Genomic DNA, 15,432 nt, shown 5'->3' on the forward strand with positions numbered 1-15,432 from the left:
TTCCTTTTAAAACCGACAAATAGTTTAGCTTAACTAGTAAAAAATGTCTGCCTTGAGTATTATGCTCTTTTAAGAACTGTCTGTATGGGGTTAAATTGATAACAGCAACTCAAAAGAGTAGACAGAAACCTTAGGGGGAGTGAGTTTATGTTAATGAGGGAGGAACAGCTTGGAAAAGAAGGGTTGCATAACTCAAAAAATGTAATCAGTATCACTTAATTGTACATGTAGAAATTGTTGAATTAGTGTATATTCTTAGCAACAAAAACAAGTTATTAAAATAGAACTTAAATACACAAATTTCCTTCTACTCATTGCTTTGTCTGTATCCCACAAATTTTGATATACTGTGCTAAAATATTTTGAACTGCTTTCTAGTTGACTTTATGAATTCTTTGTGACTCATGAGTTATTTAGAAATGTATTAATTTTCAATTGTTTGGAGATTTTCTATGTATCTTATTACTATTTATTTTGAATCCATTGTTGTTGGAAAACATGCTGTATTATTTTTTTTTTAATAATTTTTATGGAGCTTTAAGTGAACGTTTACAAATCAAGTCAGTCTGTCACGTATAAGCTTATATACACCTTACTCCATACTCCCACTTACTCTCCCTCTAATGAGTCAGCCCTTCCGGTCTCTCCTTTCGTAACAATTTTGCCAGTTTCTAACCCTCTCTACCCTCCCATCTCCCCTCCAGACAGGAGATGCCAACACAGTCTCAAGTGTCCACCTGATATAATTAGCTCTCTCTTCATCAGCATCTCTCTCCTACCCACTGTCCGGTCCCTTCCATGTCTGATGAGTTGTCTTCGGGAATGGTTCCTGTCCTGGGCCAACAGAAGGTTTGGGACCACTGGGATTCCACTAGTCTCAGTCAGACCATTAAGTATGGTCTTTTTATGAGAATTTGGGGTTTGCATCCCACTGATCTCCTGCTCCCTCAGGGGTTCTCTGTTGTGCTTCCTGTCAGGGCAGTCATCAGTTGTGGCCGGACACCATCTAGTTCTTCTGGTCTCAGGATGATGTAAGTCTCTGGTTCATGTGGTCCTTTCTGTCTCTTGGGCTCATAGTTGTTGTGTGACCTTGGTGTTCTTCATTCTCCTTTCATCCAGGTGGGTTGACACTAATTGATTCATCTTAGATGGCCGCTTGTTAGCATTTAAGACCCAGACACCACATTTCAAAGTAGAATGCAGAATGTTTTCATAATAGTATTATTTTGCCAATTGACTTAGAAGTCCCCTTAAGCCATAGTCCCCAACCCCCCGCCCTTGCTTCACTGACCTTTGAAGCATTCAGTTTATCCCGGGAACTTCTTTGTTTTTGGTCCAGTCCAGTTGAGCTGACCTTCCTTGTATTGAGTATTGTCCTTCCCTTCACCTAAAGTAGTTCTTACCTACTAACTAATCAGTAAAAAACTCTCTCCCACCCTCCCTCCCTCCCCTCCTTGTAACCACAAAAGTATGTGTTCTTCTCAGTTTATACTATTTCTCAAAATCTTATAATAGTGGTCTTATACAATATTTGTCCTTTTGCCTCTGACTCATTTCGCTCAGCATAATGCCTTCCAGGTTCCGCCATGTTATGAAATGTTTCAGATTCGTCACTGTTCTTTATCGATGCGTAGTATTCCATTGCGTGAATATACCACAATTTATTTAACCATTCATCCGTTGATGGACACCTTGGTTGCTTCCAGCTTTTTGCTATTGTAAACAGAGCTGCAATAAACATGGGTGTGCATATATCTGTTTGTGTGAAGGCTCTTATTTCTCTAGGGTATATTCCGAGGAGTGGGATTTCTGTGTGGTATGGTAGTTCTACTTCTAACTGTTTAAGAAAACGCCAGATAGATTTCCAAAGTGGTTGTACCATTTTACATTCCCACCAGCAGTGTATAAGAGTTCCAATCTCTCCACAGCCTCTCCAACATTTATTATTTTGTGTTTTTTGGATTAATGCCAGCCTTGTTGGAGTGAGATGGAATCTCATCGTGGTTTTAATTTGCATTTCTCTAATGGCTAATGATCGAGAGCATTTTCTCATGTGTCTGTTAGCTGTCTGAATACCTTCTTTAGTGAAGTGTGTGTTCATATCCTTTGCCCACTTCTTGATTGGGTTGTTTGTCTTTTCGTGGTTGATTTTTTAACAGAATCATATAGATTTTAGAGATCAGGTGCTGGTCGGAGATGTCATAGCTGAAAATTCTTTCCCAGTCTGTAGGTGGTCTTTTTACTCTTTTGGTGAAGTCTTTAGATGAGCATAGGTGTTTGATTTTTAGGAGCTCCCAGTTATCTGGTTTCTCTTCGTCATTTTTGGTAATGTTTTGTATTCTGTTTATGCCTTGTATTAGGGCTCCTAAGGTCGTCCCTATTTTTTCTTCCACGATCTTTATCGTTTTAGTCTTTATGTTTAGGATCCACTTGGAGTTAGTTTTTGTGCTTGGTGTGAGGTATGTATGGGTCCTGTTTCATTTTTTTGCAAATGGATATCCAGTTATGCCAGCACCATTTGTTAAAAAGACTATCTTTTCCCCAATTAACTGACACTGGGCCTTTGTCAAATATCAGCTGCTCATATGTGGATGGATTTATATCTGGGTTCTCAATTCTGTTCCACTGGTCTATGTGTCTGTTGTTGTACCGGTACCAGGCTGTTTTGACTACTGTGGCTGTATAATAGGTTCTAAAATCAGGTAGAGTGAGGCCTCCCACTTTCTTCTTCTTTTTCAGTAATGCTTTGCTTATCTGAGGCTTCATTCCCTTCCATATGAAGTTAGTGATTTGTTTCTCTATCATCTTAAAAAATGACACTGGAATTTGGATCGGAAGTGCATTGTATGTATAGATGGCTTTTGGTAGAATAGACATTTTTACTATGTTAAGTCTTCCTACCCATGAGCAAGGTATGTTTTTCCACTTAAGTATGTCCTTTTGAATTTCTTGTAGTAGAGCTTTGTAGTTTTCTTTGTATAGGTCTTTTACATCCTTGGTAAGATTTATTCCTAAGTTTTTTATCTTCTTGGGGGCTACTGTGAATGGTATTGATTTGATTATTTCCTCTTTGATGTTGTTTTTGTTGATGTAGAGGAATCCAAGTGATTTTTGTATGTTTATCTTATAACCTGAGACTCTGCCAAACTCTTCTATTAGTTTCAGTAGTTTTCTGGAGGATTCATTGGGTTTTCTGTGTATAAGATCATGTCATCTGCAAATAGAGATAATTTTACTTCCTCTTTGCCAATCCGGATGCCCTTTATTTCTTTGTCTAGCCTAATTGCTCTGGCTAGGACTTCTAGCACAATGTTGAATAAGAGCGGTGATAAAGGGCATCCTTGTCTGGTTCCCGTTCTCAAGGGAAATGCTTTCAGGTTCTCTCCATTTAGAGTGATGTTGGCTGTTGGCTTTGCATAGATGCCCTTTATTATGTTGAGGAATTTTCCTTCAATTCCTATTTTCGTGAGAGTTTTTATCATAAATGGGTGTTGGACTTTGTCAAATGCCTTTTCTGCATCAATTGATAAGATCATGTGGTTTTTGTCTTTTCTTTTATTTATATGGTGGATTACATTAATGGTTTTTCTGCATACCTGGTATAAATCCCACTTGGTTGTGGTGAATTATTTTTTTGATATGTTGTTGAATTCTATTGGCTAGAATTTTGTTGAGGATTTTTGCATCTATGTTCATGAGGGATATAGGTCTGTAATTTTCTTTTTTTGTGATGTCTTTACCTGGTTTTGGTATCAGGGAGATGGTGGCTTCATAGAATGAGTTGGGTAGTATTCCGTCATTTTCTATGCTTTGAAGTACCTGTAGTAGTATTGGTGTTAACTCTTCTCTGAAAGTTTGGTAGGACTGTGCAGTGAAGCCGTCCGGGTCAGGGTTTTTTTGTTGTTGTTTTTCTTGGGAGTTTTTTGATTACCGTTTAAATCTCTTTTTTTGTTATGTGTCTATTTAGTTGTTCTACTTCTGAATGTGTTAGTTTAGGTGGGTAGTGTTTTTCCAGGAATTCATCCATTTCTTCTAGGTTTGCAAATTTGTTAGAGTACAATTTTTCATAATAATCTGATATGATTCTTTTAATTTCAGTTGGGTCTGTTGTGATGTGGCCTTTCTCGTTTCTTATTCGGGTTGTTTCCTTTCCTGTATTTCTTTAGTCAGTCTAGCCAATGGTTTACCAATTTTGTTAATTTTTTCAAAGAACCAGCTTTTGGCTTTGTTAATTCTTTCAATTGTTTTTCTGTTCTCTAATTCATTTAGTTCAGCTCTAATTTTTATTATTTGTTTTCTTCTGGTGCCTGATGGATTCTTTTGTTGCTCACTTTCTATTTGTTCAAGTTGTAGGGACAGTTCTCTGATTTTGGCTCTTTCTTCTTTTTGTATGTGTGTATTTATCGATATAAATTGGCCTCTGAGCACTGCTTTTGCTGTGTCCCAGAGGTTTTGATAGGAAGTATTTTCATTCTCATTGCATTCTATGAATTTCCTTATTCCCTCCTTGATGTCTTCTATAACCCAGTCTTTTTTCAGGAGGGTATTGGTCAGTTTCCAAGTATTTGATTTCTTTTCCCTAGTTTTTCTGTTATTGATTTCTAGTTTTATTGCCTTGTGGTCTGAGAAGATGCTTTGGAATATTTCGATGTTTTGGACCCTGCAAAGGTTTGTTTTATGACCTAATATGTGGTCTATTCTAGAGAATATTCCATGTGCGCTAGAAAAAAAAGTATACTTTGCAGCAGTTGAGTGGAGAGTTCTGTATAAGTCAATGAGGTCAAGTTGGTTGATTGTTGTAATTAGGTCTTCCGTGTCTCTATTGAGCTTCTTACTGGATGTCCTGTCCTTCTCCAAAAGTGGTGTGTTGAAGTCTTCTACTATAATTGTGGAGGTGTCTATCTCACTTTTCAGATCTGTTAAAATTTGATTTATGTATCTTGCAGCCCTGTCATTGGGTGCATAAATATTTAATATGGTTATATCTTCCTGATCAATTGTCCCTTTTATCATTATGTAGTGTCCTTCTTTATCCTTTGTGGTGGATTTAAGTCTAAAGTCTATTTTGTCAGAAATTAATATTGCCACTCCTCTTCTTTTTTGCTTATTGTTTGCTTGATATATTTTTTTCCATCCTTTGAGTTTTAGTTTGTTTGTGTTTCTAAGTCTAAGGTGTGTCTCTTGTAGGCAGCATATAGACGGATCGTGTTTCTTTACCCAGTCCGAGACTCTCTGTCTCTTTATTGGTGCATTTAGTCCATTTACATTCAGCGTAATTATAGATAAATAAGTGTTTAGTGTTGTCATTTTGATGCCTTTTTGTGTGAGTTGTTGACAATTTCATTTTTCCACTTACTTTTTTGTGCTGAGACATTTTTCTTTGTAAATTGTGAGATCCTCATTTTCATAGTATTTGACTTTATATTTGTTGAGTCGTTAAGTTTTTCTTGGCTTTTATTATGAGTTATGGAGTTGTTATACCTCTTTGTGGTTACCTTAATATTTACCCCTATTTTTCTAAGTAAAAACCTAACTTGTATTGTCCTATATCATCTTGTATCACTCTCCATATGGCGGTTCTATGCCACCTGTATTTAGTCCCTCTTTTTGATTATTGTGATCTTTTACATATTAACTTCAATGACTCCGTGTTATGAGCATTTTTCTTTTAATTAGTCTTAATTTGTTTTTGTGATTTCCCTATTTGAGTTGATATCAGGATGTTCTCTTTTGTGACCTTGTGTTGTGCTGGTATCTGATATTATTGGTTTTCTGACCAAACAATTTCCTTTAGTATTTCTTGTAGCTTTGGTTTGGTTTTTGCAAATTCTCTAAGCTTGTGTTTATCTGTAAATATCTTAATTTCGCCTTCATATTTCAGAGAGAGTTTTGCTGGATATATGATCCTTGGCTGGCAGTTTTTCTCCTTCAGTGCTCTGTATATGTCATCCCATTCCCTTCTTGCCTGCATGGTTTCTGCTGAGTAGTCTGAACTTATTCTTATTGATTCTCCCTTGTAGGAGACCTTTCTTTTCTCCCTGGCTGCTTTTAAAATTTTCTCTTTATCTTTGGTTTTGGCAAGTTTGATGATAATATGTCTTGATGTCTTTCTTTTTGGATCAGTCTTAAATGGGGTTCCATGAGCATCTTGGATAGATATCCTTTCGTCTTTCATGATGTCAAGGAAGTTTTCTGTCAGCAGATCTTCAACTATTTTTTCTGTGTTTTCTGTCCTCCCTCCCTGTTCTGGGACTCCAATCACCCGCAAGTTATCCTTCTTGATAGAGTCCCACATGATTCTTAGGGTTTCTTCATTTTTTTTAATTCTTTTATCTGATTTTTTTTTCAGCTATGTTGGTGTTAATTCCCTGGTAGTCCAGATTTCCCAGTCTGCATTCTAATTGCTCGAGTCTGCCCCTCTGACTTCCTATTGCGTTGTCTAATTCTGTAATTTTACTGTTAATCTTTTGGATTTCTGAATGCTGTCTCTGTATGGATTCTTGCAACTCATTAATTTTTCCCCTATGTTCTTGAATAATCTTTTTGAGTTCTTCAACTGTTTTATCAGTGTGTTCCTTGGCTTTTTCTGCAGTTTGCCTTGTTTCATTTCTGAGGTCATCCCTGATGTCTTGAAACATTCTGTAAATTAGTTTTTTATATTCTGTATCTGATAATTCCAGGATTGTATCTTCATTTGGGAAAGATTTTGATTCTTTTATTTGGGGGGTTGTAGAAGCTGTCATGGTCTGCTTCTTTATGTGGTTTGATATCGACTGCTGTCTCCGAGCCATCACTAAGATATACAAAAAAAAAAGATATAGTAGTGGTTTATTCTATATTTGCTCACTGAGTCTTATCTTGTTTTGTTTTCTTTCAATATACGTGGATGGGCTACTAGATTGGGTTGTCTTGTTTGTTGTAGCCCTTGACTTACTTATGACCTATTACCAGCTGGTTTGGGCTGTTGCCAGATATATATGCCTGAGTCTATTCACTATTCTTGAGTAGAATCTGATTTTGGGTCATCAAGTGTGTACTGCACCCTAACACCTATCCACCTTGAGAAGTAGTGGTGATAGTTGTGTGCACCAGATTCTATTAGCAGCTGGGGTTCACACTCCAGGGGGGACAGGATGCTGACAGGCTTCCCCCAAGTGTCAGTGAGGTAGGTGTGTCTCTATTCCTATAGCACCTTGGTGGGAGGGCACTGCAGCTGTACCTTAGGCCCCCAATGCAAGTACCTCTACTGATTGGTAGGTGTCACCCTCCTTAGACCCCTAAGGCAAGAAGCTAGGTGGTCTGAGGGGAGCTTCAGCCCTCAGTTCCCTGTTGTGGGTCAGTGAAGGCTCTGTTGAATAAGCAGAGATATCAGACCTGGGAAACTTGTTTTTCCAGTAAATCCTCTAAAAAAAAATGCAGTCAGCTCCCTATCAGAACTGCCTTTGGAATATAACCACCACCTTGTTCCCTGTAAGGATGAAAACCAGAGATTTGGATCATATATGCTTGGCTGGAGGTGGTTCTGTGTTTTTAGTCCAATTAGGGAAGGATTTTTGGTCTCTGGGTTTTTTGTGGTTGCTTCTCTCAGGCCGGAAGAATGGGTTAGGAAAAGACCCCCAAAAAAGGGAAAAGCAAAGCCGCAGCGGAGCCGGAGCCGTTCTCCCTCTGGCTTAGGAAATTCCAATGTTAATGAAGCCGCCTGGGAAGGGGAGGGGGGGTTCGGAAAAACAGGAGAGTAGCACCCCGGAATATAGCCAAAGCTGCTTATCTTGCTTGGGATGACCATTTTATCTGTCGCCTATGTGTGCTGGCTGTGTGGAGATTGCCCCCGAGGGTCTGGCCCGCTAAAGCCGCGGTCAGATCATCCACTGCCAGTCCAAAGCCCAGCGTCAAGGTTCCCCTGCTGGGACGCTGCACTCCCAGCTCCAAAACCAGTCACTGCCTCCTGGGGACTTCTAGTCCCACCAGCCACGTCACCGTGCCACCCCCGTGGACCGGCTGGGCCCCCTCCCAGGGTTAGTTTAGGGGAGTAGGGCTGCGCCCCGTGTTTGTGCCGTGAGCGGATGCCGTGTCCAGCTCCCCTGCGCCCAGTCCAAAGCCCAGCGCCAAGGTTCCCCCACTGGGATGCTGCACTCCCGGCTCCAAAACCAGTCACTGCCTCCTGACAACTTCTCCCACCAGCCGCGTTGCCATGCCACCCCTGGACCAGCTGGGCCCCCTCCTGGCGTCAGTTCACGAGTGTAGGGCTGCGCCCCTTGTTTGCGCCGTCACAAGATTTTGTGTTCAGCTCTCCTGGGCCCAGTCCTAAGCCCGGCGCCAAGGTTACCTGACTGGGACGCTGGCTCCAGGCCCCGAAAACAGCCGCTGCTTCCCCGTATTTGTTCGTTCTCCATCTCTGTCATTCAGGTCAACTCTTTAAATCTGTGTTTGTTGTTCAGGGTTCGTAGATTGTTATGTATGTGATCGATTCACTTGTTTTTCCGAGTCTTTGTTGCAAGATGGATCCGAGGTAGCGTCTACCTAGTCAGCCATCTTGGCCCCGCCTCTGCTGTATTATTTTAATCCTTTAAAATGTATTGAAACTAGTTTCATAACCCTGATATAGTCTGGATAAATATTCCAAATACACTTTAAATGAATGTGTTTCTGCAATTTCGGATGTACTACTCCATGAATATCAAGTAGGTCAAATTGATTGGTAATATTCTTCAACTCTTGCATATTTTTACAGATATTTTATCTACTTCTATAAATTCCTGCCAGAGAGAGAGGTGTTGAAATCTCCAACTGTACTTGTTAATTTGCCTATTTTTACTTCTAGTTCTGTCAATTTTTTCTTTGTATATTTGCAAGCTCTATTACTAGGTGCATACACACTTAGAATTAATGTACACATATAGATAAAAAAAGATAGATACAATTTGACATGTTTAGTATTATTAAATAATCCTTTTTATCTCTGGTAATACTCTAATTTTTAAGTTAACTTTGGTGTTGTTATAGCTACACTAGTTTTATTCTGCTTAAACTTTGCACAGTGTATTTTTTTCATCTTTTTACATTTAAACTATTTGTGGCTTTATATTTGAGTTAACTGCTTGTATAAAGCAAAGAGTTGGACCTTCTTTATATTTCTGCAACCCTTACAATTTTATCTTGGGCCTGATTTTAAGTAACCTGTTCTCTGGCTGCAGAAAATTAGAGTCTCGCTCAAAGCTACCATGGACTTCTGCATTTTGCATCATGCTTTAAGTTAGTTAAGTTAGTTGGATGGCATGAGCTTATATTCACAAAGCATTACACCAAAAATAAATTTGCATTAATCATAACTTCACATCACTCTGAGTGAATTCACAGCAATTTTTCATTAGATCATCTTCTATAGGCTTTCTTTTCCTTCTTTGTAAAGGACAAAAACAGCTCTCTGCCTTATAGAGGACAATTAGGAAACCACTTGCCCCATGACCAGTCCATGCACGATGTAGATTAATCAGCTTGGAGAGACTTGGCTTTGAAGGACTTGTGATATATATCCTGGTTTCCATAAGCCTTCTCCTTTTGTCTGCAACCACCCCCCACCAATCCCTTGATTTCTAGTAGCCAAGCTTAGCATAAGGCGTGCACAAATTTTTTACTCATCTAAAAATGTATGAGGTAAGTCAGTCACCGATTCCCAGTCACCAAGAACCCCGCCTAGTTCTAGAGTATCATAGATTTAGAGTATGCTCTCCAGTTAACCCAGAACAAGTCGTGGTAGCTGCATTATGTATCGTAGATCTCTTTAGACCAGACTTAAATCACCCCTTTGGGAACTAGTGTTCTTGAGAGGCTAAGTTATAAATTAATAAAGCCAAAGGTTTTATGGAGCAAGGTGACCTTGAATAAAAATTCTGCATTCGCAACAAGCCGAACAGCACTTGCCATTACCTGATACAAATTGTATGACAGTGATAACAATATTAATGATAACAAATGGGACTCTATTGAGTTCAATAGCATTTCCCATTTGCCAAGATTTTGGTCTTTCATTTATTCACTCATTCATTTAATGCATAAAAGGCCTATAATATTCTGGGCCTTGTGCTAAATGGTAGGGTTAGACAAGTCAGGAAATACAGATGTGGTTCCCACCATCATTGAGCCTGAAATACATAAGGCGAACAGGCATTAATAAAATAACCACACAAACATAAAACTGGTACTCTGCTGCTGGATTAAGTACTTTATGTACATTGACTAATTGAATCCTCACGACATCTTTATGAGGTAGGTATTATCCTCCCTTTATACTGATGAGGAAAGGGAGGTTCAGAAAGGTGAAGTAACAGCTTAAGGTCACACAGCTGGTATGAGTTGGAGCTGAGATTTTACTCAGGTGTTCTGCATGGGTAGGGGACAGGCTGATTAGTATAATGATTAAGAGTAGAGGTTTTGGATTGATGTACACACACTTTTTTTTTTTTTTTTGGACTACTGATGTCAAGTTCTAAAAGCCATTGTATATCACTCCTTGATAATCCTTAACTGGGTAAACTAGTAGCAAAGCTTTTTAGAGGCCATCTCAGGACCCTTACTTGTGGCAGGCTAAGCTACTTCAGTAGTTATCTGGCCTGTGAAGCATAGGAAGGCATAATGGGACATGCTGAGATGTCTGCTGACTGATGGTAAAGTTGTAGAGACATACATCCCTAGATCCCTTCTAGCGCATGACTTCAGTGCAGCCAAGGAATGGCCAACAGTAAGAATGACAAGGCTATGGTGATGGTATCATGCAGGGAGAAGGCTTCAAGCTCAGAACTGCTGAGAAAAGGCAATAATAATGAAGCAAAAGGATCCCTGAAGTCTTCAAATATGTATCTAATATCCAGGCTTTATCCTGTTAATTCTCAGAATAGGAATTTTTCCAGCTCTAGGACTCTATATACAATGTTTGTTTGGTTTTTGTTTGCTTGTTTATTTTTTACTTCCCAAGGCTGCTTGTGGTTCCAAATACTATAACCTCATCCTGGTGTTTCTGATCAAGGGTGATGAGAGCCTCAGAGATATACTGGTTCCTTGATCAGAATCTTCTTTTTATTGGGGTGGTGGGTAGAGTAGACAGAAGGGACTGGATGACATGGTACTTGTTCAGCCCAAGCTTTCTGACCCTGATGAGAGACCTTCTTGGACAGCAAAACCATCTTTTGAAAGTCCCTCATTTTCCAAAATGTCTCATCAAACAGTTTTTGGATTTACTGAAACTATTGGTTGGCAGCCACTAGACATGATGTTCCAAAAGGGTATTTCTGACCACAGGACTTATTAGCCCTGCCTCTTGGACTCTATGGACAGGACCTGGCCATCTTCAGATGCTCGTGGTAGCCAATAGCCTCCTATTTACTGACAGGCACAGGGTTCTGAGTTCCTTGAATCCCATGCTTCAGTGCTTGTGTAAATACAATCTGGTAGGGAAAACAACCTTTCCAATTAAAATTGCATGCCCACCCTGCCTTCTTGCCTCCAAGTTCCTCATCCTCTCTTGTCGCAGTTCATGGAAATGACATACAAAAATGACCACAGTTGTTGAATTCCCAATTGTCTGGATGTGCAGAGGTATAGGGAAAGCACTTTTTAAGAGCTTTTGCATGGCCTGTTCTATTACATTTGAGTAGTAATTTTCCACCAGGAATATTCCTATTCCAATGCATTAAAAAATTTATGAACATTTTAGGATTTAGCAGACCAAAGGCAAAGCCAGTGATGGGGTGAGACATCCTTCAGTTTCTAGATAAGTCTCCTCCTGAAAGTTGGGAGGCAACTTTAGAAAATGCTCCACAATAAACTTATCTTCCCTCTGAGCTCTGCCATTAGAAACCATCTTCTTGACCATGTGGCACAGGGAGAATCATACTTTGTCCCAAGGTCTCTGACATCCATCTTTACTTCATCCTGCTCTTGCCAATCAATTGCTTGTTACCCTCATATCCAGACATTCATATCTCCCAATCCTCTTTCTTTCTGAGGTATCAGCTGACAAGAAACTTCTGTCCCTTCATCCTCCCTACTCAATTGTTCGACAATACGCATTGGACACTTACTATATTGTAGGCACAGTTTTTGGAAGTTGGGACACATCATTGAACAAAACAGCCCCTGAATTCCTACCCTCATGGAGTTTGCATCCTAGTCGATTGGCTGCTTCTCCCACTCAGAGATGAGCAGCTATTCCACCCTTACAATTGGTCCTTAAGAAACCAGTGCTATATAACAGTTATAGGGAGCAGCTTTCCTGGCCTTGGCAGGACCAAACTTTAGTTCACAGCAGGGACACACACAAAGAAAACTTAGCTGCAAATAAGTGCTTGATAAATTCAACATGTGCAGTGTTGTTGTATGTATCTCTCCTTCCCTCTCCCCCTCCCACTTTTCTACTTCTTAGTAGATGAGCTGATTAATAATAATTTGGGAGGAGAGGCCAGTACAAAGGTAAATATAGTTTATCACTTCTTCTTTTCTTTAGGCTTAAAAATCAAATGGGAAAACAAACAAACAAAAAATCAACTAGGGAAAGAAGAGATATACACACACATCCTCTGTTAGTGTGGTTAAGTCCCCTAGGTAAGGAGATGTCACAGCATATGTGAAACTAAAATAGTTGGGCTCTAGTCAGACAGAGCAATGAGAGGATTATCAAGGTGGTATTTCAAATTCTCAGTCTCCTAAAATTATAATTTTTTGGAGGTTTGGAGTCTCAGTCTCTAAAAACTGTAGAGACTGATAATGCCCCACAAAGAGCTCAACAGTAAAGGTAAGATCATTCAGAAATCTCAGAAATTAACTCTTCACCATTACTCTCACTCCCCTATGAATTCCAAGGTGCCCTTGGTCCTTTTGCTATTTTAGGAGACATCAACTCTCTTCTGTTGGAAACGCTTTAAGAGGCCCTGGCAGATCTGCTTAGACTTGATGCAGTAGACAATGGCGTTCATGAAAGGCAGGACCACAAAGTGCAGGTTGGCCATGAGCACTGCTAGAGCAGGATAGCTGTGCTTCTCTACCCGGTGCAATACAGACAGACCCAGTTTGGGCAAATAAAAGATGAGAACAATGCAGAGGTGTGAGACACACGTGTTGAGTGCCTTGAGCCGTTCCCCAGGTGATGCAATGCCCAGCACTGTCTGTAGGATCAGTGCATATGAGAGCATGATAAGGGAGGAGTCAAGGCCCAGTGAGAGGAGGATGGAGACCAGGCCAACCAGGCTGTTGACCCCGGTGTTTGAGCAGGCCAGCCCTATGAGGTCACAGTGCAGGCAGTAGCAGTGCGAGAGTATGCTGATCTGGGGAAAGAGCAGACGCCGCAGGAGGATGGGTCCTGGAAGATTGAGCAGAACAGCCCTCACTAGAATGGCAGTCCCCACTTTGACCATGGCTGAGTGGGTAAGGATTGTGGCATAGTGCAGAGGGTTCCAGATAGCAATGATGAGATCGAAGGCCATGGCGAGCAGCACACCAGATTCCACAAAGGTGAAGGCATGAATGAAGAACATTTGTGCTACACAGAAGTCAAAGGGTAATTCACAAGCACCTAGCCAGAAGAGCCGCACCATGGTGGGGAAGGTAGAGGCACAGAGACCCAGATCAGATGCTGCCAACATGAACAGAAAGATGTACATGGGTTTGTGTAAGGCTGGGTCTGTGTGGATCAGGAAGAGGATGATACTGTTGCCCAGGATGGAAACCACACAGATCAAGTTGATGGGGATAGATACCCAATGGTGAAAGGCCTTCAGGCCTGGAAAGCCAGTGAGGAGGAAGGTAGGGTGTGCAAAAGTGCTGGCGTTGCAGAAGAACATAGCATTTCCAGGAGGAAATTATCCACCCTAGGGTTAAGAGACATTCATTCATTTGATCATCATTTATAAAGTTCCTACTAAGTGTACCCCAAGGGGCCCTCATAGCACAGTTGTTAAAGTGCTTGGCTGCTAACTGAAAGGTTTTGTTGTTTTGTTTCGGTTTTTTATGTGTAGGCTCTGAAGGAAGATCTGCCCCATGCCTTTTTAACCCATGAAAGAAACCTAATTCTTCTTAGAATCTCTATTTCCTTCCATTTTCTGGCTAATCTTCTCTTTGAGTAAAGAGGTATTGAGTAATTTTTCTGAGTTGATCTAACTGCTTATGGTTATTTCATTAGTCACTCAGATCTTTACTAAGTAACTATATTCTCTTTGGTCTAAGCAACCTCCTTTTTCCACATAACAAAACCAAAACCAAACCCACTGTCGTTGACTCGATTCCAACTCTTAGCAACCCTATAGAGCTATAGCTAAAAACCTACCTCCCCCAGAGGGTCTTCTCAGAGTAAACAGTGAGGAAAAGAGAGTAAATTTCTGTTGAAATTTAATAGCTTTTAGTGGATTCCTTATGATTTTCTGCATAAAATGTCACATCATCTGTGATTGGAGATCCTTTTACTTATTTCTTTCTAAACTGGAAAGCTTTATCTTATTTACTTTCCTAAGTGAGCAGCTTCGTGTAACAAGCATCCAAATCAAGAAATAAAATATTGGTGTCAGCACCCCAGATACTCCCTTGTGGCCCCTTCCAGTCACTTCTTCCATTGGAGATAACCACTATCCTGACTCCCAGAGTCACAAATTCATTTTGCTTATTTTTGAAATTTGTATAATTAGAGTCATACAGTATGAACATTATGTGTCTGGCTTCCTTTGCTCAACCGTATGTCTCTGAGATTCATCCTTATTGCTGCATGTAGGTGTAGTTCATTTACTCTCATTGGTGTATAGTTTTCCATTGTGTGACTATACCTCAATAAATTTATCCATGCTACTGTTGGTAGACATTTGAATAGGTTCCAGTTTGGAGCTAGTATGAATAGTAGGTGCTGCCATAAACATTCTAGTACACGTCTTTTGTGAGCAAATATATGCATTTCTGTCAGGTATATACAGTTGATTCTCACCATTTGCAGTAGTTACAGTCTATGAAGTCTCCACAAACACTGAGTTAGTGACTAGTGAACTATTTTCTAAGGAGCCCTGGTGGCACAGTAGTTAAGTGCTCAACTTCTAACTGAAAGGTTGGTGGTTTGAACCTACCAACCTACCAGCCACTCCTCAGGAGAAAGATGGTACAGTCTGCTTTCATAAAAATTACAGCCTTGGAAAACCCTATGGGGCAGTTCTACTCTGTCCTATAGGGTCACTGTGAGTCAAAATTGACTCAAAGGCCATGGGTTTGGTTTTTGGTTCAGGAACCATTTCTCTAAGGGAATTATAGGGTTAAGTTTCTGTGAGCCTCTGGTCACAACATTTTCACCAACCAATCAATACATAACCTTGTTTTATGTGTGTTTCTGTTTAAAGACAGATTATTTACTATATATTGTTAATTTATTAATGTCGAACTCATAGCCAACAGCACTATAAATCACGC

At 40.1% G+C, this 15,432-nt stretch overlaps 1 protein-coding gene across 1 annotated transcript; it reads right to left on the reverse strand.

Moving 5' to 3' along the window:
- Positions 1-11,647: 11,647 nt before the first annotated feature.
- Positions 11,648-13,832, reverse strand: LOC100653630 (olfactory receptor 51H1-like). The gene has a single exon (XM_003423745.3). It carries the CDS (start codon positions 13,830-13,832, stop codon positions 12,879-12,881), a length of 954 nt encoding a protein of 317 aa, XP_003423793.2. The 3' UTR covers positions 11,648-12,878.
- Between the last annotated feature and the right edge of the window lie 1,600 nt (positions 13,833-15,432).

Source organism: Loxodonta africana, chromosome 7 (assembly GCF_030014295.1).
Source record: "Loxodonta africana isolate mLoxAfr1 chromosome 7, mLoxAfr1.hap2, whole genome shotgun sequence".
Classification (NCBI taxonomy): domain Eukaryota; kingdom Metazoa; phylum Chordata; class Mammalia; order Proboscidea; family Elephantidae; genus Loxodonta; species Loxodonta africana.

Bases quoted from the DNA above. Each gene is read 5' to 3' on its own strand.
- LOC100653630 (XM_003423745.3), bottom strand. From the start codon at position 13,832: ATGTTCTTCTGCAACGCCAGCACTTTTGCACACCCTACCTTCCTCCTC.